The sequence below is a fragment of the Geotrypetes seraphini genome, chromosome 3 (assembly GCF_902459505.1).
Source record: "Geotrypetes seraphini chromosome 3, aGeoSer1.1, whole genome shotgun sequence".
NCBI classification, from domain to species: domain Eukaryota; kingdom Metazoa; phylum Chordata; class Amphibia; order Gymnophiona; family Dermophiidae; genus Geotrypetes; species Geotrypetes seraphini.
In genome coordinates, this window is record NC_047086.1 from 294,615,721 (window position 1) to 294,642,982 (window position 27,262).

At 39.5% G+C, this 27,262-nt stretch overlaps 1 protein-coding gene across 1 annotated transcript in view; it reads left to right on the top strand.

Annotated features, from left to right (window-relative positions):
* RYR2 (ryanodine receptor 2) overlaps positions 1-27,262 on the top strand; it is a 1,389,277-nt gene that overhangs the window by 588,148 nt on the left and 773,867 nt on the right. The window contains 1 exon segment of the mRNA XM_033937646.1: positions 20,547-20,642. Within this exon segment, the coding sequence (XP_033793537.1) occupies positions 20,547-20,642 (96 nt within the window).

Genomic DNA, 27,262 nt, shown 5'->3' on the forward strand with positions numbered 1-27,262 from the left:
GAGTCTGGAGTCCACTGTAGTTGCAATAGTTTATTCTAATATCAAAGGACAAATAACAGTGACCTGGCACCTGCATCAGGGGGTCTGTGTATGTGCCAAATCCAGTAAAATCTCTCCTTTAATGTCTGAAAATATCCACTAGTTTAATTGCTGCCTCACATCGAGCATAGAATTCAGTGGCTGCAAAAGTGAAAGTAATTTAAACACATGTTTCAGCGATTTAGATGTTAACATTTACACCAGTTCTCTGACTGGCACAAGCACTTGAACTTAAATTATTCACATATATTTTACCTAGTATCCTGAAAAAGAAAGTAGGCCTTTACTTTCCTTATGGAATATGTGCCCTATTATCGTATCAACGTTGGGGGTAGGATATAGTATAAAACCTCCCCTCGATACCTTCTATACCACAAGTGCTTGTGCAATAAAGTCTTCAGGCCCTCAGAGGTGCCACCAGAAGCTCAATATATCTTCATAGCAACTGGCTTTATGCCCCCTATCGTCATCGGGTCTATTTAATATGTGATGTGCTATGGGTTTTATACTATATCCTACCCCCAATGGTGTTACAGCATATATTCTTCTATTAAGTATTTTTGACCTATAAGCCTTATATACAAATCTATTATCGTATCAAAGCACATATAGACACCTAACTTAATTTTTTTAATTGGCTTAATCGGAGCTGATAATTGAAAGCACCAATAAAAGCAATTTAAAAAATGAATAGTAGATAGTAGATGACGGCAGATAAAGACCCGAATGGTCCATCCAGTCTGCCCAACCTGATTCAATTTAAATTTTTTTTTTTATTTTTTATTTTTAAATTTTTCTTCTTAGCTATTTCTGGGCAAGAATCCAAAGCTTTACCCGGTACTGTGCTTGGGTTCTAACTGCCAAAATCTCTGTTAAGACTTACTCCAGCCCATCTACACCCTCCCAGCCATTGAAGCCCTCCCCTGCCCATCCTCTACCAAACGGCCATACACAGACACAGACCGTGCAAGTCTGCCCAGTAACTGGCCTAGTTCAATCTTTAATATTATTTTCTGATTCTAAATCTTCTGTGTTCATCCCATGCTTCTTTGAACTCAGTCACAGTTTTACTCTCCACCACCTCTCTCGGGAGCGCATTCCTGGCATCCACTACCCTCTCCGTAAAGTAGAATTTCCTAACATTGCCCCTGAATCTACCACCCCTCAACCTCAAATTATGTCCTCTGGTTTTACCATTTTCCTTTCTCTGGAAAAGATTTTGTTTTACGTTAATACCCTTCAAGTATTTGAACGTCTGAATCATATCTCCCCTGTCTCTCCTTTCCTCTAGGGTATACATATTCAGGGCTTCCAGGCTCTCCTCATACGTCTTAACTAACTAGTAGGGGCTAAACTTAACTAGTAGGGGCTAAACTCGGTATGTGTCTACTGCTTTGAGGTAGGCGTCTACACCAAGGAGCCTACCAGCATGTAAACATGGCTAGGGGTGGATTCTGCTCAGATTTGAGGTATGGTTTGACTTAGGCACCCTCATTTAGGCCTAAGCCTAGGTTCCTAGCAGCTAAGTACTAGAGAATGATACTGGGACAAATTTGCTCACATCCCCGCAAGAACTTAATTTCCCTATCCTATCCCCGTTAGTTTTGCCGCTGTCCCTGCCCATTCCTGTAAGCTCTGCCTTAACCAAACAAGCCTCAAACGCTTATGATTATAAAGTGTTTTAAGGCTTGTGCAGATGAGGACAGAGCTTGCAGGAATGGGGCAGGGTCAGGAAAAGACTCGCTGGGACGGGACAATAGTGGTTGCTTTCACTCCCTCTCTCCCTGTCCTGTGCCCCCTGCTCATAGTCTGGCAACATCCTCCTTTCTGAATCCCTTTCTCTCCTCGTTCTACATCAGCACCTTTGCGGGCAGCAGAAGCAATGCATATCCACTGCCTGAACTAGCCTCCCTCTGCCACATGTTTATTTATTTAGAATTATTTATACCCCACCTATGCACAAATCTAAGCAGGATACAATAAACACATACAAATTAATTAAAAAAAAAAAACAGTACAGACAAATACAAAACAGAAAGCAATGAACAAGTGGCTCTAGTTCACATAGTCACATGTCTAGCACTAAAAAAGCTCTCAAATAAAACAGTTTTCACCCCCTTTCTAAACTGCCAGAGCATGTTCGATTGGCACAATGCCAAAGGTAAGAAGGCATTCCAAAGCTCTGGGCCCTGCACAGAAAACATAGATTTACGGTTCCCTATAAACCTTACGGCGGATAGTGACAGAATTTCTAGTTTCAAACTATCTGAGGACCAAAGCTCATGGGAGGGACGATGCCACTGCAAATGTTAGAGCGGACACTTGAAGGGCAGTTATAGTGAAGAACCTTAAATATCATGCAAAGAACCTTAAATTTGTTCCATGTACCAACAGGTAGCCAATGAAGTTCTTGAAGTATCGGAATGATGTGATCGAATTTCGAAGTATGTTCAATAAGGCATGCAGCGGCATTTTATGCTAACTGCAATGTGCGCAAGACACAATTAGGCAAACCCGAATAAATGGAATTACAATTTGATTTGATTTTATTGACCCATAAACATACACATCCAGGGTGGGTGGGAGGGGGAAGTGTTTTGCATTGGAATTTCATTCGGGGAATATATGGAGGGTTTCCTGTAGGTATGTAATTTTTCTGATTATTTGGCGGTGGGGGGAATAGTTATGCATTAATGTTTAAGTTTAATGTGCATTTCATATAAACCTATGTATATTGAAATTGTTTGTATGCACTATGGTAGTTTGGAAATTTAATAAAGATTTACAAAAAAAAAAAGAATTACAATAATCAAATAACTGTGTAATCATCAATGTGATAACAGTTTGAAAATTGTCATAAGAAAGATAATCACATAGCCTCCGAAATAGAAGCAATTTAATAAACACGTAAACACGCCAGATATTACTGCCTTGATTTGGGCCTTAAAAGACAAAGTAGCGACAAACATAACTCTGAGATACCTACACTGCCTACTCACTTTGGTTTATCAACAGCACAGTGTACAACGTGTATAAAAACAAGAAACAAAAGAACACCATTTAAAATAGGAAAGCAAAAGAAAAAAGATAAGAAAGACCAAACATTAAAATTAAAAATAAATAAATTAAATCTAATCTAAATAATCTAAAAGGCAAATAATTTTGTTTAAATCTTACTATCACTAATTGTCCCTTGCTATCTCTTCTCTGGCGGGACGCAGAAGAAGGAACCTGCTGGTGAAAGTACTAAGGTAGAGTAGGGCTTCAAGTGGAGGAAAATGCCAGATCCGGAAGCGGAAGAGAGAGAGAGAGATGAACGGGGGAGGGGGAGGGGGGGGAGTTTTGGGAGGCCCACTTATTCTAACTCTGGACTCACTACTACTGCTACTATTAATTATTTCTATAGCACTACCAGACATAAGCAACACTGTATAGAGTCACAAAGAAGACAGTCCCTGCTCGAAAGAGCTTACAATCTAAACAAACAAGACAGACAAACAGGATGTCATGGATACAGTTAAGGGGAACGGTTAGGCTGCTGGCTGGGTTGGTGGGCAGAGGGGAGTAGGGTTATGGATTGAAGGCTATATCAAAAAGGTGGGTTTTCAGTGTGCATTTAAATTCGCCCCAAATCTGGCTATGTCCCTGCTATAAAGACGTCACTCGCCAGCACTGCTGTAGTGAGAGGAGGAGGGGCTTGTATATTTTCTGCAACCATATGAATAGTTGCAGCCACAGAAAGATGGATGAGCTCTGCTGTTGAAATAAAATTGCATCAGCTTTTTTTTCTGCTTTCATAACAGCCCTTCAAGAAACGTTGTGTTTAGCAAATAAAATACATAGGGGTCCTTTTACAAAGGCGCAGTAGCGGTTTAATGCACAGAATACCGTGCGTTAAACCGCCTGCCGCGCTAGTACCTAACGCCTCCATTGATGAGGCGTTAGGATTTTAGGCTGCCACGGGGGTTAGTGTGTGATGAAATGTCCGACGTGCTAACCCCCATAGTTCGACTTGATAAAAGGAGCCCATAGTTTTATCACCGGCTGTGAAATTGCCCGACTTTGCAGCTGGACATGCATTGCTGCTGATGAAGGTTAGGGCTGCAGATGGGGGGAACATGCCAGATCACGGAGCAGAGGAGAAGGAGAAAGATGCAGGATGAACGGGAGGGAAAGTTTCAGAAGGCCCACTCAATCTAACTCTGGACTCACCCAAAATGACAGGTCTGTCTACGTCCCTTCTATAAAGACCTCATTGGCTAGGACCAATGTAGCAAGAGGAGGAGGAGTTTGTGTATTTTCTACGGCCATACAAATAGTTGCGGCAGCAGAAAGATTGATGAGTTCCGCTGTAGAAATAAAATTGAATCAGCTTTTTTTTTCTGCTTTCACACAGCCCTTCAGGAAACACTGTGTTTGTCAAATAAAAGATGTAGGTTTGTTACTGGCTGTGAAATTACCTGATATTGCAGCTGAGTTACTAGAAATAATGGGTGCTTTATTTTTTTTGTTCTTTATTTTATTTTTTTTTTTTTTGAGAATCATTATTCATGATTTGATATTGTGATGTCTGGAAAGCAAGATTCCTGGCTCTAACAAAATTAGGCCCCCTTTTATCAAGCCGCAGTAGGGTTTTTTTTAATCGCTGGCCGTTATGGTAAAAGCTCCAACTCTCATATGAATTCTATGAGCACCAGAGCTTTTACCGCAGTAGCTGACGATAAAAAGAGAATTCAAAAAATCTGCAGTAAAATTACGGTGAATAGAAGACAAAGAAAGATACTGCAGACAAATGCACAAGATGCAGGCAAAGTTTATTTTAAACCAACAAACAGATTGTTGCATACAACCAAACCACTTTATATAAAATATAAGATATGGGACCCAACAGAGTCTGAGTTTCAAACAACATGTCTTCTTCAAGGTGCACCTGCATGGTAGAATGTCACAATTAAAATATGTGCTGGGATTTGAACCTATGACCTCTGGAAGATGGGAACAGGGCTTTTATACTTCCACTAATATCTTTCTTCCTCACATCTGATATGATAGCTTAGGGATCTGTTAAGCTATGATCTTCTCAGGTCTTTTCACCTTCACATGGCTAGGATCACTAAGCTCTCATGGTAGGAACCCCCACAACTGAAAGGAAGCAGCTGTGACCTCTGCTCATCTTCCAGAGATCATGGGTTCAAATCCCAGCACATATTTTAATTTTGGCATTCTACCTTGCAGGTGCACCTTGATGATCTCACAATGCGGTTAGTATTGTGCAGCTGCACACATAGAAACATAGAAACATAGAAATAGACGGCAGATAAGGGCCACGGCCCATCTAGTCTGCCCACCCTAATGACCCTCCCCTACCTTTGCCTAGTGAATAGAACTCATGTGTCGATCCCATTTGGCCTTAAAATCAGGCACGCTGCTGGCCTCAATCACCTGCAGTGGAAGACTATTCCAACGATCAACCACCCTTTCAGTGAAAAAGAATTTCCTGGTGTCACCTCATAGTTTCCCGCCTCCATTTGCAATGAAGTAGAAGCCATGCTAAGGTCTGTATCTGTTTTTTCTATTTTTAAGCTTTTGCAAATGAAGCTATGTATGCAATCTCTATATTTTTTCATGTGCTTTCTTTGCTTTCAAGAATGAACTGATTGGAGCACTGTATAGTCAGAAAACAAGGGTAACTGTTTAGCAAGAAACCTAAAGCTATGTTTTTAGTGTGCTGTGCTTCAATTAATGGATGTTTTCCTCTAATTAGCAAATAGCATTGCTGCCTTTCCACAAAAATAGAAGGTTTGCTTTCAATATATCTGGCAGATGCGTGGAACAGCTTCCCGGAAGAGGTGGTGGAAACAGAGGCTATGTCTGAATTCAAGAGGGCCTGGGATCGGCACATGGGATCTCTTGGAGAGAGAAAAAGATAATGGTTACTGTGGATGGGCAGACTAGATGGGCCATTTGGCCTTTATCTGCTATCATGTTTCTATGTTTTGATGGTATAATGAAACACACTTTCACAAAAAAGAGAACAATGTCATATATGAATGTAGGCAGTGCTGCTTTAGTTCAAAGGAGAAAGTTCAAACTGAACTGGAGGAAAAGCCCCAGACAAAAAGCCCTCCCACCACCACAATGGTGGATAGAGGCGGCAGGGCGATAACCTCACTGGCAAAAACCTCTGTTGTACTCCCAAAATAGAAAACTATAAGCAGGGCTGTCTATGCAGTTGACAGAAGAAAAAACTTTCCACTTATCTCTGTTGATCGGTACACCGACGATGGCCAGCGCCCCACTAACCCGCTGCCTCAGGTTGTATCAAAGTCCGATCAAAACTTTTAAGCAGGACGCCGTAACGTCTCATCTGATGGGCCATGTTTATGTGGTGCCTTATTGAATGTATTTTGGGCTTAATAAAGCAAAAATAAAAACCCAGAGAACTATTTAGCAGATCGCATTAAGGACATCCAAACTGTGCCTAATTTCCATCCTTAGAACTCAGGTCTATCTGAAGCCTAAACTATGCTCAAAAGTAGACTTCCTTTACTTCCTTTATAATGCCTATAGGACCTAGTTTTACAATTGCTATGCAACTCACTGGTTAAACCTACAGCCTTCTACCCAAATGTTGCTGGTTTGAATCCCAGTCACTCTCTCTGATGGAAGATAAATAAATAAAAGCATTAAACAGATCCAACTCCTAGTATCACAATTATAATGAAAAACACCATAAAATCGCCATTCTAATAATGTCAAAATAATAAAATATAATAATAATAATGAGGACATTGTTTGGACAACTCTCACCTAAAACCTGATTCTCTAAAAGACGCCTAAAAATTTAGACGTCTAAACCATGCTGAGCATGATTCTACAAAGGACGCCTATCTTAGATGTCCAAACGATGCCTAACATTAGATGCGCTTTGCAGAATCAGGGCCTAAATGCTCAGATGCTGTTCCAACACTCATAGGAATTCTATGAGTGACGGAGCAGCATCAGATCATTTAGAACTCGGGGCTGTGGTAGAAACCTCTACCATGACTTAGTAAAAGAGGGGTAGGTAAAGACTGAACTTGTAAATAAAAACCCCTAAATCATTAACATAAGCAGAAAATTTACAGGTAATCCCTGCACATTGCACTTCCGCAATCCATTCCACTGCTTTAATAGCAATTGCAAGAGGCTTTAAACTCGAGAGCAATATTAAACAGTGGAGATAACCTTGCTTAGTTCCCCAGAAGAGGGTAAAAGGATCATGTAAACCTTGCACAATGTGCTGTATGCAAAGATGGACCATGCAAATAAATTGGGAACCTGTGTTCCAAACCACTGCATCACTCTTAAATAAATAATGCCTCTCAATCCTGTCAAAAGTCTTTTCAGCATCTAAAGACAAAGCCATTATGTTTTTTAAACATTAGAGGAAACAAAAAAGCATGACACATGAACATCATCAAGGTAGTCATTATTTTTACATAGCAGAAAAGGCTTTAAACTTTTTCTCCTGATACTATGTGATTAGCATAAACTGGAAGGGGATGTTATAATTTTCCTTTCACAGGAAAAGAAAAGACCAGATAATGGGGCATTCATAATCACCCCTTCCTTTATTCAATAAATGACAAAAGACATAAACATTTTGCAAACCAGGCCAAAGCTTTATTAACCCAGCAGGCTACAATAACCATGGAATACAGCAATATATAATTTCTGCAATCAACTGTTATGCCACTTTTCCAGCCCAGAAAACATAAATCATATAAATAGTTTAACAGAATACTATTGCAGGCATTGGCATGAATTGTGAACTGCCTCAATTTCCCATCTGCTGCCTTCGACCACCCTGATAGACAATGTCAACCTAGCCAAAATGAGTGCATCAGGTAATATAGCTAAGCCTACTGAACCTCCTGTGGTGGTGTCAGGTTGTTTGGGTAACAGCCTTTCATTTTCATGCTTGGAAGCCCATCCTGCTCCCCGGTGGTAACATTAGAAGCTATAGGTCCTCGTGGGCAAAAGTTCAACTGCACCAAATCTTTCTAGGTTATAACAAAAGGGATTCACATGCCAAACTCCACCAGAAGCAAAGACAAACAATGCTTGTCTTCCATTCCTGTATCACAACTGAAACTGGAATCAGGGCAGGATTAATTTGTCGAGGGCCCCTAGGCACACAAGTACACTGGGCCCCGGGCCCCACCCCACCCCACCATGCGCCCAGGCGGAAACAGAAAGCTGTGTCAGAAGGAAGCTTTGGGTAAGCAGCACCGCGTGCACAATTACAGTTCCCGTTGCCTTTCTTACCCGCCTTGCTTGCTTATCTTACTTTCCGTTGATAGGGGGTCGCGTTGCCAATCGGGGGGGGGGGGGGGCCCGTGTTGCCGATCGATGCTGGAGGGGCCCATTGCCATTTGGAAAAAACAATGTTGATGCCCTCCTTCATTGGGCCCCCCTGACCATTTCGGGCCCTAGGCACGTGCCTACTTGGCTTATTGGTTAATCCTGCCCTGACTGGAATCTTGTCCCCTAACCTCCATAATATCATGGAATGAACTAAAAAATATATATATAAAAAAACAATATCTGAAAGACAGAGCCCATTAGGCTGATAAAGTCCTGGACAATCCACTGTTAATAACTCATGACTGAAAATCAAATCCCCAAGCCACAAAATTCACCTCTTCCTTAAATACTTTGCCTCATTTATTTTAATGGAACATTGCAGAAGACTTGGAGACAGAAAACAGTGCAAAACTTGGATGTTTTAGGCTAGACCTGTTTCAATAATAAAAAAGTGCCAAAAAGGTGCCAAAATTGACCAGATGACCACTGGAGGGATTAAGGCATGAAACCTTCTCTCTACCCAGTGATCACCAACCCCCTCCCACTACCCAAAGGTGTGAAACAAATAGTACATACCAGCCCGTAGGGCAGCTTCAGATGTTATGGCCAATCCTATTAATGCAGCAAGCAGGTTCCTAGTGGTTGGAGACATGGGCCCAAATCCTAGTCTACCTAGTACACTTCTGGTGAAATATGTGAGCCCTCCAAAACCCACTCAAAACCTTCTGTATCTACATAAAGATGACATCTGCAGGCATAAAGACTATTGTTGTGGTGTACAGGTGGGTACAGTAAGTTTTGGGTGGGTTTTGGAGGGCTCATCATACAATATAAGGGTGTATGGTGAGACATATAGCTGGGACCTTTTATGTGAATTTCAATGCAGTGCCTCCTAGGGTGTCTCACTGCTCTGCTATGATGTCTGTGATGTGGCCAGTCTACTAAGAATCTGGCCTCGCCTATGTCTCAATGGCTTATTTGTGCATTTTTCTTTTGGCCAATTTTCTCAAAAATGGTCCTAAAAGATAGATGCACTAAGCTCAAAAACATCTAGCAATTGGTCATTTTCAAAACAAAAATATGTTTTTCTGGTTTTAAAATGGTAATTTATTTTCTACTGGATTTTTAGATGTTTTCCCAAAATATCCAAAATTGGATTTAGATGTCAAATCAAAAATGCCCCTCTATAACTCTAGATCTCAAGAACTAATGAAAAAAATTGTTCTCATTAATGAAAATATCCCTGATGGGCAGAAATAAAAAATGGTAGGAAAAGAGCTTTGGGTGGATGGGGTGAGAATGGGGGAAAGACAATGAGTGAGTGAGTGAGTGGGAGTGATACTGAAGAAAAAGCATTGAGTGGTTAGATAGGGTAAGAATGGGGGGAAAAGCATGGAGTGGGTGGGTAAGAGAAAAAATAGGGGAACGAGAATCAAAAGAGAGGATGGGTAGTTTCTAGTGGGCAAAAGGAAGTTTTTAGTGAGGTGAGAGTGCAAGAAAGAGAGGAAGATAAAAAAGGGAAAAAAAGAACCTCTAGAGGAGAGAGAAGGAGGGAGGTAACAGAGGGGGGAAAAAGCATCTCTACAGAAAGAAAGAGGGACAACCCATAGGGGGTGGGAGAGAGGAAAAATGGGAGAAGTGTGAGGGAGAGCTGATAAGGGGGAAAGTGTGTCTGGAAGGGATTTGAAGAGATGGTGTGAAGGATCATGGGTCAGGGAGTCTAAAAAGCAGTGCTATCAAATGCTCTGAATGGCAGAGAGAAAATGGATATAAGATAAGAGAGATGTTGAAGAGGATGATGGTATGAATAGCCACATCCCAGCACATTACGCTTTTATTTGCAAAGTCTTCTTAGGTGCCATTGACTCATACTTGAGTTCTAGTGACTTGATGAATTACAGATCTAAAAATAAATCAGTTTTGTGCTAATCTGGTAAGGACCTTCTTAGTCATTCCCATGGATGTTTTCAACGTATCCAGCCATCTGATTGCAGGTCACCCTCTTTGCCTAGTTCCTTCAGTCTATCCAAACATAATGTCTTTTCCAATGATCTTTCTCTTCTGACAGTAAGACCAAAATAAGACAGTCATAATGTCATCATTTGGACTTCGAGTGACATAGCCAGTGTGATCTCTTCCAGAATCAATTTGTTAGTTCTTCTGGTGGTCCACAGCACACATAAATCCTTCTCCAACACCAAAGCTCAAATGAGTCAATCTTCTTTCTGTCTTGTTTCTGTAGTATCGGCTTTCACATCCATAAGAACTTGGCTCTTTTCAAAAATCTAATCACCTCCCGTTCTCCAGTACCCTGTCCCTCTCTATCTTCTCAGTCCCTCTCCTATATCCCTTCATTGTAGTTCCTTTCCTCTTAACTTCTGTAAACCGTGCCGAGCTCTGCGCTTGCGGAGATGGCGCGGTATACAAACCTAAGGTTTAGTTTAGTTTAATTAACCACTGAGAAAATAGTACATGGTCTGATCTTCATTTGGAGTGTTATTTCCTTGCCTTTGAATATTTTGTCAAGAGCCTTCATTGAAGAGCGAGCAAGTGCTATTTTGTGGAACATTTTTTCCCCGCTAGTTGCATCTTTGTTTACAAAAGAGCCCAGAAGATTGAAATCCTTTACAACTTCTATTCTATTGCCTTCAAGCTCAAAATCTTCATCATTTTCTGTGTTCATGATCTTTGACTTGTTTATGTTCAGTTCTAATCCCATGTTATGACTTTCGGCTTTGACTTTTCTCAGTAGATACAGCATGTCTTCTTTGCTGCTGGTGATGAACGTTGTATCATCTGCATAGCGCAGGTTGTTTATATTTTGACCACCAACTTTGAAACTAATGCTCTCTTCTTCCAAATTTGCTTTTCTGAAGATGGCTTCACTGTAAAGGTTGAATAGGTAAGGTGCCAAGATTTATCCTTGCCTGACACCATGTTTTATTGGAAACCAATTGGTGTTGCCATATTCTGTTCTCACTGCAGATTATTTATTTTTGTAGTGGCTGTTTATCAGCTGAGTTATGTGTTTGGGTATTGTCACAGGGAAGCCCCTGTGAAACCAGTCTTAAAGCCAGAGGTGTCAAACACTGGCTGAATTAAGCCTGTTCCTAAGCCCAGACAAATGCTAGAAAAGAAGTCCAACAAAGATAGGTTCTATTTGGCTTTTTCTCAGAGACCATCTTCTCCAGTATCCATCTAATATTGGCAATAAAGTCTCTTGCTCTTTGACCTTTTCTGAAACTAGCCTGAACTTTGGGTAGTTCTTACTCAATGTATGATTGTATCTTTCGTTGTATTATTTTCAGCAGTATTTTGCTGGTGTGTGGAATTAATGCAATCATTCTGTAGTTGTTACAGTCTTTGGTGTCACCTTTCTTCAATATAGGTATGGACATGTTTTCTCCTTCCAAATCTGTTAACACAGTCAAGTGAAGGCCATGATAGCATCTTCTGAGCCTTTGATTAATTCTGTTGAAATACCGTCAATACCAGGTGACTTGTTTTTCAATAAAGCTTTAATTGATTTTATGACTTCTTCTTTTCTTTGGAGTCGGTTTTCTTTGGAGTCGGTTTACAGTTCAATTTCCCCAATGTAATCCTCATTGCCTTTTTCCTATAGATTTTCGGTATATTCTTTCCATCTCTTTTTAATGCTTTCTGGATCATTCATTATCATTCCATTGGCATCTTTAAGCATCTCCAATCAAGGCTGGAATTTCTGCTGCAATATTTTAACCTCCTGATATGGTAATCTGTTTTTTTATTTACATGTTCTGGTTCAATTTTCTGATAAATATCCTTTAGATATTGTTCTTTGTCTTGCCGAACTTGATGTTGAAACACTCAGTTCAATTGTGATACTTTTTCTCTATCACTGTAGAGTTTTGCTTGTCTTATTTGTTCTGCTATTTTTCTGTTTTCTTCTGAGATTCAAGATGATTTCTTGGTTTTCTTTCTCTTCTGGAGTGTTTTTTTTTTTTAAATCTTCATAACTAAATACGGTTTTGATGTCATTCCATAACTCTTTGGACTCTCTATCTCCTATATCAAGACGTGCAGATCTGTTGTCTAGTTTTATCCAATAGTCTGATGGAATATTTTCAGTGTCATATTTTGGGAGGTTTCTAATGACCTTCTTGCAAAGCTTTTCTTTGATCTTGCATGTCAAAAGCTCATGGTCAGTTCTACAATCAGCTCCTGGTTTAGTCCTTGCAGTCAAAACTTCAGATTTCCATTTCTATCCTTTACAGATGTAGTCAAATTGATTTTAATACATGCCATTTGGAGAGGTCCATGAGAACTGGCATTGTTTGTGGTTTTGGAAATGTGTATTCATGATTGACAGTTGGTTCATTTTGCAAAAATGTACTAAGTTTTCACCAGCTTCATTTCTTTCTCCTAAGCCGTGCTTTCCAACCACTGCATCTTCAGGTGCACTTCCTACTTTTGCATTGAAGTACTCCATAATGATCAGTAGATCTTGTTTCGGTGTTTGATCTATTTCATTTTGAAGTTGTTTGTAGAACTGTATATCCTCATCTTCGTAGAACAACTTTTCATCCTCATCTTCTGCATGTTGTTGGATCATATACTTGGATCAAGGTGACATTGATCGGCTTTTCCTGTAGACGGATTGACATGATTCTATCACTGATAATATTGTACTTTAGTATTGTCTTTGAAAGCTTATTATTGAGGAATAATGCCATGCCATTTTTCCTGTGTGTTTCATGACCAGAGTAGCATACCCAGTGGTCGTTTGATTGAAAATGGCCCTGTCCTGTCCATTAGAGTTCATTGATCGCTATCGAATCAATTTTGTATTTTCCATTTGATCTTTAACAATTTCCAATTTTTCTTGATTCATGCTTCGTACGTTCCATATTCCTATGTTAAGAATATCTTTACAGCTTCTGATCTCCCTTTTCTGTCCAGTAACAGAACATCCTGGCGGCTTTGATCTGTCGGCTTCACAACCACTGGGTATACTCTGGGTGACTATCAGCTCTTTCCTAGTAGCATGGTGAGTGCCTTCTGACCTAGGGGACCATCTTCCAGCAATATACATTGATTCTTTATGTCTCATCATCATCATCATCATCAAGCTTTATTGTCAGAAAACATTACATTACATTACAGTAGTGATTTCTATTCCGCCATTACCTTGCGGTTCAAGGCGGATTACATTATTACAGTTATTACAGTTTACAGGTATTGGGTCGATTGGAGATACATAAGAAGTAGTCTGGAACTTTATTAAGATGGTAACGATCAGGGAGTGTTACAGGTGGTGCTTGGGTCAAGTCTGGTTGTGTTAGTTTAGTTTAATGTATTTTTTGAATAGTAGGGTTTTTGTTTCTTTTTTGAAGGTTTTGAAGTCTGTGGTCGTGATTTAGTAGGTTGGAGAATACAGAAGTAGATTGCAAGGCCTTTCTTCTGTGCAGTATAAATTCGATGTTGTTGCCATTGTTGCATCAGACACAATTTTCTGCCTCTAACATTGCCCATCTGCTTGTTCCCAGATTGGTGATACATTGTTAGTCTGGCATGTTCACTGAAACCTGTCTGCCTTGGGAGACCCTGCTGGTAGTGAACACAGAGAATCTAGAATCAGAAAATAATATTAAAAATTGAACTAAGGACAGTACTGGGCAGACTTGCACGGTCTGTGTCTGTATATGGCCATTTGGTGGAGGATGGGCTTGGGAGGGCTTCAATGGCTGGGAGGGTGTAGATGGGCTGGAGTAGGTTTAAAGGAGATTTCGACAGTTGGAACCCAAGCACAGTACCGGGTAGAGCTTTGGATTCTTGCCCAGAAATAGCTAAGGAAAAAAATTTTTTAAAAAAAATTAAAATTGAATCAGGTTGGGCAGACTGGATGGACCTTTTGGGTCTTTATCTGCCGTCATCTACTATGTTACTATGTTACTGACGGCATAGCTTTCAGCTTCTCAGATGCATGCAAGCTCCAGTGGCATGACAAGCTCATGTACCATAACTGGAGATTAGCAAAGTACCAACAGATAAAAAGACTGAAACAGGGATGTGTTTCATAGGATAACATGGCCCCTGTTAGTGTTTTGCTAATAAAAGAGTGTTTTATATTCTACACTGATGTGCAGGAAAGTTCTTGGTCCACCTCTACTTCTGTGTGTTCTTTGGTCTTGCTACATAGGGATTTTCTCCTTCCTCTGAGTTTTTTCTTGTATGTACTTAAATTGAAATGCCATTTCCACAGTTATATTTATAGAATGCTAGCATATACACATATGAACATTCTCTTATTCTTTTTTTTTTTTTTTCCCATGAAAGTTTATTAAGTTTTCAAGAACAAATAACAGAAAAATAAAAGGAAAAGTACAGAGTACAAAGGCATTATGCATTTACAGGATGATAAGATAAATCTTTGTAGAGTCAGGTACATATACTTTGTAGATATATAGATACAGGAGACCATCTCATCGTTATGGATTTAAAATGGCCTCTTTTTCTGGACAACATTGACTCATACTTTTGATGCTGTAAAACTAGGTTCCACCAATGATGAACATGAAGTAGATTAGAAGATTTCCAATTGGATAGAACTAATTTTTGCGCTAGATTCAATAGAATATCAAAGAGTTTTTTATGGTAATCTGCTATGAGAACATGAGGAGACTGTGACTTAAATATCACTATCGAGAATGATAAATCACATTCCAAATGGAAAATCATTTTTATAATATTCCATACGTCAGTCCAGAAGGAATGAGTAAAGGAACATTCATACAACATGTGGACAGTGGTACCAGGGCACAAATTACAATTCCAGCACACATTGGATGAGCCGAGGCCAGCAGTATGAAGCTTATAGGGAGTCCAGATTGCTTTATGATATAAAAAATACATAGACTGTAGCGTACTCGCTGAAGATACAGCTCGTAATGTTTTAGACCATAAAAGTGACCATGATGTAGCATCCACCTGACAATTACAATCTCTTTCCCATATGTCCTTAAGTACCAGAATTGATGATACATGTTTCGTCAGAAGTAACTTATACAATCTAGAAGCGACATGTCCTGTTGTCAAGTATTGTGTAGCTAGCTGAGGAAGCGTAGGTGTTTGAGGTTTTATGGAACTGAAAAGCGGTGTGGTGTTTATACAATGATTAAGTTGCATCCATTTAAAATAAGAGGAAGATGGAAGGCCAAATTTAGCTTGAAGAATATTAAATGGGAGCAACCTATAATCTGTACCTAAGACATCTTGTAGATATAGAACACCTTTATCTATCCATTCCTTCCAAAGGAAAGGTTTCCTATTGATAAGGATATTAGAATTAGACCACAAAGAGGGAGATAATGATTGAAGATATGGATGATCCAGATGAGAATCAAACTCTAGCAAACATTGTGATGTCTGTTTGAGAATGGGATTGGTGAGAGAAATTGGAGAAGCCATCAGAAAAGCTGAAGGAGAAAGCGGTTGAATAAGATGCTTTTCCAATTCAAACCATATAGGTGAGTATGTGTCATTATCCGCAAACCAATAAAGGCCTTGATGGATGTTAAATGATTTATGATAGGTAAGAAAATCAGGAAAAAGAACACCGCCATTTTCTTTATGAGTTTTTGTAAAGCTATACGTGGTTGTTTATTTTTCCAAAGGAAAGAGGATAAGAGCGAGTCAAGCTTTTTGTAAAACGCGGTGGGGAAAAGAGAGGGAATCATAAGCAAAGTATAATTTATTTTGGGCATTAACATCATCTTAATCGTTTCGAGACGACCCCACCTTGACAAATGTAAAGGGTTCCAAGAGTGAATTAAGGTCTTAACAAGTTGATAGATATGTTGGATATTAATATCAATAGTATCAGAAAGAGAGGTAGTAAGTTCAATACCAAGATATTTTAATTTTTTAGGGGTCCATTGGAGCTGATAGGGATTAATCATGGAGGAGTTGGCATAATGATTGAGAGGGAGGGATTCCGTTTTGTCCTGATTTAGTTTATATCCTGAGAAAGAGGAATAATCTGTGATAACTTGAAGGAGCTCTTTTAGTGAACTTTCAGGATTAGAGATGTACAAAAAGACATCATCTGCATATGCAGAGAGTTTTATTTCAAAGGAGTTGTATAAAATACCCGATATATTGGAGTTTTGTCTAATGCGAAGTAGCAGGGGTTCCAGTGCAAGATTAAATAAATAGGGGGACAAGGGGCATCCCTGCCTAGTTCCCCTATGCATTCTCTTATTCTATTATTTAAGTGCTCAAATTGCTTGGCACATAAATACAAGAGGAACATTCAGAGGGGAGGGGCATGGGCTGGTCTAATATGTATGTACGTAACTTGTAGAATATTGTAATTTTCACATATGTCACATTTAGGTGTGCCCACATATGTCAGCCATAGATCTGGCATAAGTGGGTGCATCTAAAGGTAGATGAGTTGATGCCGACTTACCCTAGTACTCTAGAAAAACTCTTTGTGCAAAATTGTTCTTCTACCGCATGCTTACATCCCATATAAAATGGGCACCTCCATTGTAACACACAGGTATAAAATAATTGTCTAGAGAAGGTTTTGCGTGTAGACCCTATTTTACACATGTAAAAGGTCTTTTATGAAATCATTCCATGAGCTATTTATTCATTTATTAATTCAATTTTTTAGCCCCAAAGGAGCTCAGAACTTCTTACAAATCAGGTACTCAAGCATTTTCCCTATCTGTCCTGGTGGGCTTACAGTCTATACCTGGAGCAGTGGAGCATTAAGGATCACAAAGAGCAGCACAAGGTTTTGAACCCACAACCTCAGGGTGCTGAGGCTGTAGCTCTAAGCACTGTGCCAAACTCTCCTCCTACATGTATAAAAGCACACACAAGTGGTAATTCTCTATAGATAGCCAAATGATGCCTGCTGAACTAGTATTTTATAATGGCAGTTGTGCGCACAAGTCCACATTGATGTGCTTGACTTTAGGTGAGAGTACTTTCACTGCTTCAATGGCTGGCATAAATGCTGGTACCTAACAGCTTCGTAAATACTACTGTAGTATTCTATAGCCCACCCACATAACTGCCTTGCATGCTCCTGACTCACCCATGCCCCACCAGAGTCTGTGCTCCCCTTGAAGTTGCATTCTGGAATTTGAGCATGCAACTTATAGAATACCGACTAAGGGCAATAATGTACGTAACAATTAGCTTCAAATATGGCCAATTATAATCTCTTATTAACACCAATTATTGGCTCATTATTAAGCTCATTATTGAGTTGTGTGTACAACTACCCTTATTCTATAACTTGCATGCACAAATTTGCATGTGAATCATAAATTTGGACATTCATCTTTCTAGAATTAGGGGGAGAGTGACAAGAAGGTGCTTATTTCTTTGTGACCCTTCATCAACTCATAAAGTTTTATGTGGTGTCTGTTGATTACATACACTTGATGTGCGCCCCACCTGTTACTCGTCAAACATTGATGTGATAATCGAGCTTGGACCAGTCTCTCCAAAGCATATCTGGCATGATCGCATTTATAGCTTCAGTGCTGCGTTCCTGCAGATCATCCATAGTGTGGGTAGTGGAGGTATGTACATTTTGTCTTTCACATACCCCCAAAAGAAAAAGTCACAAACAGTAATGTCTGGTGATCTTGGGGGCCACTTGAGGAACACCTGGTCATTTTCTCGCATTGCATTGTCTGGAAGTTTTAACTTCTGCACCAATTGCAGCTTATAAGGATGAAAGTGCAAGCGATTGTGTAAGATCTTGTTAACTGTGCTTTTTGGGACTTGTATCTGCTGTCATCTTTTTTATAAACATATTCCAATAAGTTTTGATTTTGTAACCATTTAAAATCAAGGGGTGTTTTTGTGGGCACCCTGTATAATATCATAACTACATGAATGTGAAGTAGTATTAATTTTGAATATTCTGTAAATACATGCATGTCTTCCATATTTACAAGTGAGCGTACACATGAGCAGGGGCTGGGTGGAGTATGACTGGGACTTAAACTTATGTGCATAACTTATAAAATACTATGGGGCTCATATTCAAAAGAGAAAAACGTCACAAAAAAACACCTAAAGTCACCAGATAAGCACTGAAAACACATAACACAGACCCCCACACAATACCCCAGTGATCACTGACCCCCCCCACCCCCATAAAAATATTAATCACACTTTTAAAATTCAGACTCCAGACCATCATCACTTGGCCGTCTGGCATAGGAAAGCCTAGTCGTCCAGCACAGAGGAAGCTTAAGTCGTCTTGGGAGTGGATTAGGGACCCATAGAGAGGAGGACCCATGCCCATAAGCCCCTGTAATCACTGCATTGATACTTAAACATGTACACTCCCCTATACACCCCCAAACCCTTTTGCACTGGCATATAAGTGGCTCCTGCAGCCATAAGGGCTATTGGGGTGGTAGATAAGTGGGTGTAGGTGATTCTGGAGGTGATTTGGGGGGCTCACCATGACCTATAAGAGAGCTGTAGGGAGGAGAAGACATGGCACCCTTTTTGTGAAGTTCACAGCAGTGCCCTGTAAGGTACCCCACTATTTAGGCGGCATGTCTGGGTGTGCAGTCCATCACTTTGCAGACCCCTTCCACGTTCAACAGGGCTTGTTCTAGGCGTTTTGGACTTGGACGAAAAGATGGATGGAAATGTGGTATAAATATGGACGATTTAGCGGCTTAGACGATCAGATCGGCAGAATGTATAATTAGACGATTTTCTAAACAAAAAAAATTTTGGATGTATTGTTCGAAAATGTGTCTTAGGCTGTTTTTTTACTTTGGACGACTTGCGAGTTGGACGCAAACGGACGTAGACGTCCCTTTCGATTATGCCCCTCCACGTGTATCTCCAGAATTTAAAATGTGAGCATTTACACCAGTCTATGGCTGGTGAAGGTCCTCGTGCCTCAAGGTATATGTGCATATATATCCATGAAATAGCAGGGTTGAGGACTGTCCACTGGCTTACACAGAAACAGCCAAAGTGTAAAAGTACTTCAGATCAGATATACTAAAACCTTGTGGCAGAAGATCTCTTGCAAAATCAGTGTAAAGTCCTACCAAGTCCCAAACATAGTATACAGCAGCCTTAAAACAGTCATACACAAACCCAGGCCTTGTTCCAATCTAGATATACATCATCAGGATTCTCATGGAGAAGACAAGGAAAAAAACTTCCGACTTTGATAGTCTTCTATTATCTTACAGATAGTTGTGGTGGCATAGACTGAAAGGCTGCTGCTTTCTTGTCCAGTTTCTCTGACTTGTCTCTAGGCTGAGTTTTAATCTGCTCTGGTTGAACTCTGCCCTCTCTGGTGTGCACTGGAGATCCAGGTTCTTAAGGTAGCCCTTTGAGGGAGTTTCTTTAACAGGAATCGGCAGTCTGCTGAATTTTCCATCATAATTTACATGGTGCCCGGAAAAATGAGATCCCCAACATTTTTCCAAATAGCCCCAAAATATCTTACTCTAGCAGAAACTTCTGCCTGAAATATGAGACATTGCTGGGTACTTTATTTTCCAACAGGATGGAGCTCCAGGGAATTTACGAGCTCACAAAACAATTGAGTTCTTAATTAATGAAACCCCAGAATTCATTGAGCTAACAGCTTAGTGGCATTGAAGACTTTGTGAATGTGTCAAGATTGAAGGAAGACAATTCTGAATACAAATTATGAATTAACTAATTATTCTAATGTATTTTCAAAAGTCATACTAATGGCTCCTTTTACGAAGGTGTGCAAGTGGTTTTAGCGCACGCTTAGCGCGCTATGTTGCCATGCGTGCTACATGCTAACGCCTCCATAGAGCTTGCGTTAGTATTTTTTGTGTAGTGCAGGGTTAGTGCGCGCTAATCTTCAGCGCGTGCTAAAAACCGCTAGCGCACCTTAGTAAAAGGAGCCCTAAATGTTTACATACTTTTCAATTGTTTAAAGTGTCCTATTTTTTCTGGATGTCAAATTTTCATTTTCAAAATTATTTGTTTTGTGGTGATCGTTCCATTAAATGTCAGTAAAACAAGTTTTTGCAGTTATGGGCTAGCTTCATTGCTTGACCGCATTACTGTGGACCTATATACACAAACAGTCACAGATGCTTTTATTTATTTAGTATTTCTATTTTGTTTGTTTGTAGCTGCTCTTATTAGAGGAAACCGCAAAAACTGTGCTCAATTTTCGGGCTCTCTAGACTGGCTGATCAGCAAATTGGAGAGACTGGAAGCCTCCTCTGGTATGTTTCCCTTTGGAAAAACTTTCATTGACATTGTTTTGAAATAGGTTTGAATTCTGGCTGCAATATTATTTTAAATGTGATATTTCCTAAATCCTTTTGGGAGAGCCACCGCAGCCTGCAAAGGTAATGCTGCCCAGCTGAGCCCTGAATTTGATTTTATCTTGCCGCCCCAGGTTTGACACTGTCTGCCTGCTTTATATTACGGTATAGCAACATGAGACTTGCTGATGAAAACTGAAAACCAGGTGCTAAGCTCCTTTGAGTAGACATTTTTGCCATAATATAATGCTACTATTTTCTGAAGAAGCCCAAGTGTCAGAGAAGGATTGTATTTTTTTCTTGTTCTCGGAGAAAACAATGATACTTACCTGTAGCAGGTGTTCGAGGACAGCAGTCATATATTTCCACAACCTGCCGACCTCCCCTAGTTGGCTTCTTAGCTTTGTTACTGAACTGATGGTCCCGTGAGCTGACATCAGGTGGGAAGACACTAGCGTGTGCATGTTATGGGCACAACCTAGAGATTTAAAGTACAGTGCACATAGCAGAGTCTGTACCAGATTCCATGGATAATGTCAACCATGTGTGAGAATATATGTTATTGTCCTTGGAGAACACCTGCTACAGGTAAGTATCTCTGCTTTTCAGACCGGTCTATCTGGCCATGTGCTTTATCCAGCTAGCCGTTGAATATCAAGTTTCAAGTTTATTTATTATTTGATTAATCGCCTATTCCAAATTCTAAGCGATGTACTAATTGGTAAAATAAATTGTCTAAAATATACATAAAATAGACCATATAATTAACAAGGGGATAAGTCACAAAACAAACTAATTAAGATAAGACAAGAATACAATAGGACAGGTGGGATAGAAATACAATCTTAGATAGGAAAGAATCAACAATTAAAGGTAAAACACAACAGGAATCGAAGGACATTGTCAGTCACTGGGCTAACTGGATAACTCCTGCTGAATATCAGCAGATAGCTGACTAAGCGGTACTTAGTTGGCCGAGAGATGTTCCCAGTTGACTAAGCACCGCTGCATATCGGTGGGGTTTTATATAGCTTTCTTCTTAGCAAATAAACAAATTACAGTTTAAAAGTGGAACAACAACCAAAAAGGCAAGTGTGATGCCCAAATCCAATCACAAATGATCTATTACATAAAATACAGTCCCAACAAGGATCCTAGTTTTGGCACATTATAATGTCTTCCTCAGGGGAGAGTAATATCTTGAAGGTGAACATCAATAAAAACATAAAGAGTGGTATATAAAAAGGCAAAATACATGTTAATACCAAACAGCTTAAATAGCATTAGTCAAATAAAGAGTTATGAATATCTTGATAAAAACTATAATAGAATAATTAAACATACAGCAAAGCAAAACAACTGTCGGAGCAAAAACATGAGTATCTTAATCACAAGAGAGATGTGTAAATAAGCATTAAAAAAGGCTAAAAAGATAGAATAATTTTTGCCACTAAACAAGTTAGTAAATACTACTCAGTATAGATGAAAAACATGTCTAAAAAATATATATGAAGGGAGAGTGTGGCGCAGTGGTTAAAGCTATAGCCTCAGCACCCTGGGGTTGTGGGTTCAAACCCACGCTGCTCCTTGTGACCCTGGGCAAGTCACTTAATCCCCCATTGCCCCAGGTATATTAGATAGATTGTGAGCCTGCTGGGACCGATAGGGAAAAATGCTCGAGTACCTGAATAAACCCATGTAAACCATTCTGAGCTCTCCTGGGAGAACGTTATATAAAACTGAATAAATAAAATAAATAAATAAATCTAATGAAGAATGTAATAAACAAACCAATATCCAATAACAAATATTCAATGCACGACGATGCTAGTTTTATAGTAAAATTCAAGTGGTAATGAAAAGCGAAAAAGAGTTGTTCATGCTAAACAATTTTATCAAGCTGCGGTAGGGGTTTAACGCGCGGAATACCGCACGTTAAACCGCCTGCCGCGCTAGTCGCTAACGTCTCCATTGATGAGGAGTTCGTTTTTTGGCTTGCTGCGGGGGTTAGTGCGTGATGAAATGTCCGATGCGCTAACCCCGCTAACGCTCCTTGATAAAAGGAGCCCTTAGTGTTGCCAGAAAGAGAAATGTCATACGCATGCAGTGCTCCCCGGTGCTGGTACTAAAATATAAATAAAATATAAGTAAAATATTTCAAATGTAATCATTTTCTAACGGCCTTAATAAATAAAACTAATCAAATAAAATGTGAACCTTATAAAACTAATGGTGAGCACATAAATGTGTGCCAGTTTAAAAGTAGATCTTCAATTGCACAACTTAATCACTTATAGGGAGCTGTGATACATAAACACTTATTACCTGATAGTATAATTCTCTATCAGCTTATTGCATCCCTTAGTTCTATTAGTATTATATGGGATCCTCAGCGCCACCACTCAGAGCTCAAATAGATTTCATAGCTCTAAGCTTTATGTGTCAGCTCCTCATTGGTTCCCTGTTATTTATTTCATACTCTTAGTATATGCTTTTGTAATGTTTTATATTATTTTATTTTATAAATACGTTTTCATTAATAATAAGTTATTTAAGTACTTAACTTTGACTTGTGGTCTCTGGCTAGGGGAAACATAACACCGACATGTTTCGCTCCTTGAGCTTTATCAAGGCTTGCCCCTAGAAATAAAACAAAAGCTATCAGCTATTATTTGGTCGACTACAGACAAATAGTAACAGAACTTGAGGTAATACATTTCTTTTAAACTGTCCTGCCTATTTGCTTACCTATAGTTTTCACCGCCAAAACCTGCGACCACTCTATCCTGCAGATATGGCGGCGGCGTTTCTACTAAGGTTTTAAAGACACCGGGACCCGCCTAAAACGTGACTGCGTCATTACGTTATTAACGCGTCATCCAGGGTTCCCGATGCTATACTATTAAGAATTATATACTTAAGAAGAAAAGCCTAAATTCTAGCTACCTCCTCACTTTGGAGTTTAGTACTTCATATGGATATTACAACAATGAAGCCCACTCTAATTCGGCATTTAAGCCATGCGGGATCACTGTGTTAAGGGTGTGGATCCACCGTTGTTCTTTATAGTTCAATAGCTCCTCGATATTGCCTCCCTCCCGTCCCCATTCTAACTTTTCAATTACACGCCATTGAATTTGTTCCATGGTGTGTTGATATTGTAAAAAATGTTCTACCATTGGAGCTTGTATATTTTTTGTTTTAATACGTGATTTATGTTCATTTAGTCTTATATGTATGGGTCTGGAAGTACGGCCCACATATATAAGCCTACATGGACATATTATAATGTATACGACGTGAGTTGACTGGCAAGTTGTGTTAATGCTTGCTGTGATCACTTTCCCCGTTTGAGGGTCTTTCCATGTAGTGCCTATAATAGTCGTGGAACACCATTGGCAATGTCCACAACTTGTGTGTTGTCCTGTCAGATTTGTTTTATAATTCCCTAGTTTCTGTTGGATTAGAATCTGCCCAATGGTTTTTCCTCTCTTGAAGGCAAACATGGGAATTTCTTTAAAAATTTCATACGTTTGCAAAACATGCCAATATTTTCTAATGTTTGCAATAAGCTCTTTTGCCGCTTCTGAATATGGGAGCACACAGATTAATCTTTCAGTATTTTCTTCTTCAGGCTCTCTTTCAGATATCAAAAGATCTCTATTTGCGTATTTAGCTCTTGTAAACGCTTGCTTGATAGCTTTTGTAGGATAACCTCTAGTTTTAAACCGGAGTTGAAACTCCGGTTTAAAACTAGAGGTTATCCTACAAAAGCTATCAAGCAAGCGTTTACAAGAGCTAAATACGCAAATAGAGATCTTTTGATATCTGAAAGAGAGCCTGAAGAAGAAAATACTGAAAGATTAATCTGTGTGCTCCCATATTCAGAAGCGGCAAAAGAGCTTATTGCAAACATTAGAAAATATTGGCATGTTTTGCAAACGTATGAAATTTTTGTATGGGTATTTTTGTATCAAAAGATCTCTATTTGCGTATTTAGCTCTTGTAAACGCTTGCTTGATAGCTTTTGTAGGATAACCTCTAGTTTTAAACCGGAGTTTCAACTCCGGTTTAAAACTAGAGGTTATCCTACAAAAGCTATCAAGCAAGCGTTTACAAGAGCTAAATACGCAAATAGAGATCTTTTGATATCTGAAAGAGAGCCTGAAGAAGAAAATACTGAAAGATTAATCTGTGTGCTCCCATATTCAGAAGCGGCAAAAGAGCTTATTGCAAACATTAGAAAATATTGGCATGTTTTGCAAACGTATGAAATTTTTAAAGAAATTCCCATGTTTGCCTTCAAGAGAGGAAAAACCATTGGGCAGATTCTAATCCAACAGAAACTAGGGAATTATAAAACAAATCTGACAGGACAACACACAAGTTGTGGACATTGCCAATGGTGTTCCACGACTATTATAGGCACTACATGGAAAGACCCTCAAACGGGGAAAGTGATCACAGCAAGCATTAACACAACTTGCCAGTCAACTCACGTCGTATACATTATAATATGTCCATGTAGGCTTATATATGTGGGCCGTACTTCCAGACCCATACATATAAGACTAAATGAACATAAATCACGTATTAAAACAAAAAATATACAAGCTCCAATGGTAGAACATTTTTTACAATATCAACACACCATGGAACAAATTCAATGGCGTGTAATTGAAAAGTTAGAATGGGGACGGGAGGGAGGCAATATCGAGGAGCTATTGAACTATAAAGAACAACGGTGGATCCACACCCTTAACACAGTGATCCCGCATGGCTTAAATGCCGAATTAGAGTGGGCTTCATTGTTGTAATATCCATATGAAGTACTAAACTCCAAAGTGAGGAGGTAGCTAGAATTTAGGCTTTTCTTCTTAAGTATATAATTCTTAATAGTATAGCATCGGGAACCCTGGATGACGCGTTAATAACGTAATGACGCAGTCACGTTTTAGGCGGGTCCCGGTGTCTTTAAAACCTTAGTAGAAACGCCGCCGCCATATCTGCAGGATAGAGTGGTCGCAGGTTTTGGCGGTGAAAACTATAGGTAAGCAAATAGGCAGGACAGTTTAAAAGAAATGTATTACCTCAAGTTCTGTTACTATTTGTCTGTAGTCGACCAAATAATAGCTGATAGCTTTTGTTTTATTTCTAGGGGCAAGCCTTGATAAAGCTCAAGGAGCGAAACATGTCGGTGTTATGTTTCCCCTAGCCAGAGACCACAAGTCAAAGTTAAGTACTTAAATAACTTATTATTAATGAAAACGTATTTATAAAATAAAATAATATAAAACATTACAAAAGCATATACTAAGAGTATGAAATAAATAACAGGGAACCAATGAGGAGCTGACACATAAAGCTTAGAGCTATGAAATCTATTTGAGCTCTGAGTGGTGGCGCTGAGGATCCCATATAATACTAATAGAACTAAGGGATGCAATAAGCTGATAGAGAATTATACTATCAGGTAATAAGAGTTTAAAAGTAGAGTCATTTTTAAGTAGCTACCATACAGTACTGTATATGATGCTCATGAAAAGACATTTGGAAAATAATATTAAAAAAAAAAAAGTCTGACATGCTCTCCAAACTTGGTATTGTTGTCATTAATTAACTTTACATGAGATGAAACTTTGGGCTCCTTTTACTAAGGTGCGCTAGGGCTTTAATGCGCGGAATAGCACACGCTAGACCTTAACGCCAGCATTGAGGTGGCGTTAGTTCTAGAAGCGTAGCGTGTGGTAATTTCCTGCGTGCGCTAAAAGCGCTAGTGCACCTTAGTAAAAGGATCCCTTTGTATCCTAGCAGATCAGAATATAAAGCAATTAAGCAGTTAAGCATTTATCTATAAATGAAATTAATGTGAATTAATAGAGATGTAATGTTTTTAGAATGACATGCTTTAGAATAATTTACTGCCTTTTTGTTTTGCTTGGAAATACAGTTGTGTGCTAAAATGTTCACCAAAAGATCAGTGTTTGGAGGTGCAGAAAGGGAGTTCCTATGCTAATAAGTCACTGGGGAGGGGACCTAAGGCCCTGATTGGCCAGTGCATCCCAGGATGCTAATAGGAGGGGTCTTAGGTACAAAGACTAATGGAGAGTTTATAGTTTATTGCTTGCTTCTGCATAGCTCCAGGCTCCGCCCCAGTGCCACTCCCGGCACCACCCCTGACTTTCCCATTTTTTGGTTGGACGGTCTGTGAAAATATTCAACAGCACTCTCCAGTTAAGTGGCACTGAATATCCCCACTTAGGCTGTAGGAAGTAATATAAGCAATGTTAAAATAGTTTTGCATATCAGACCCTATGTTACTATGTGTGTAGGACTATCTCTAGAGCAGGGCTGCCCAAGTCCGGTCCTCGAGATCTACTGGCAGGTCAGATTTTCAGGATGTCCACAATTAGTATGCATGAGAGAGATTTGCCTGCACTACTTTCTTGGTATGCAAATCTCTCTCATGCATGTTCATTGTGGATATCCTGAAAACCTGGCCTGCCAGTAGATCTCGAGGACTGGACTTGGGCAGCCCTGCTCTAGAGGTCTTGTCCACCATTTTTCAGCTAGAGCTG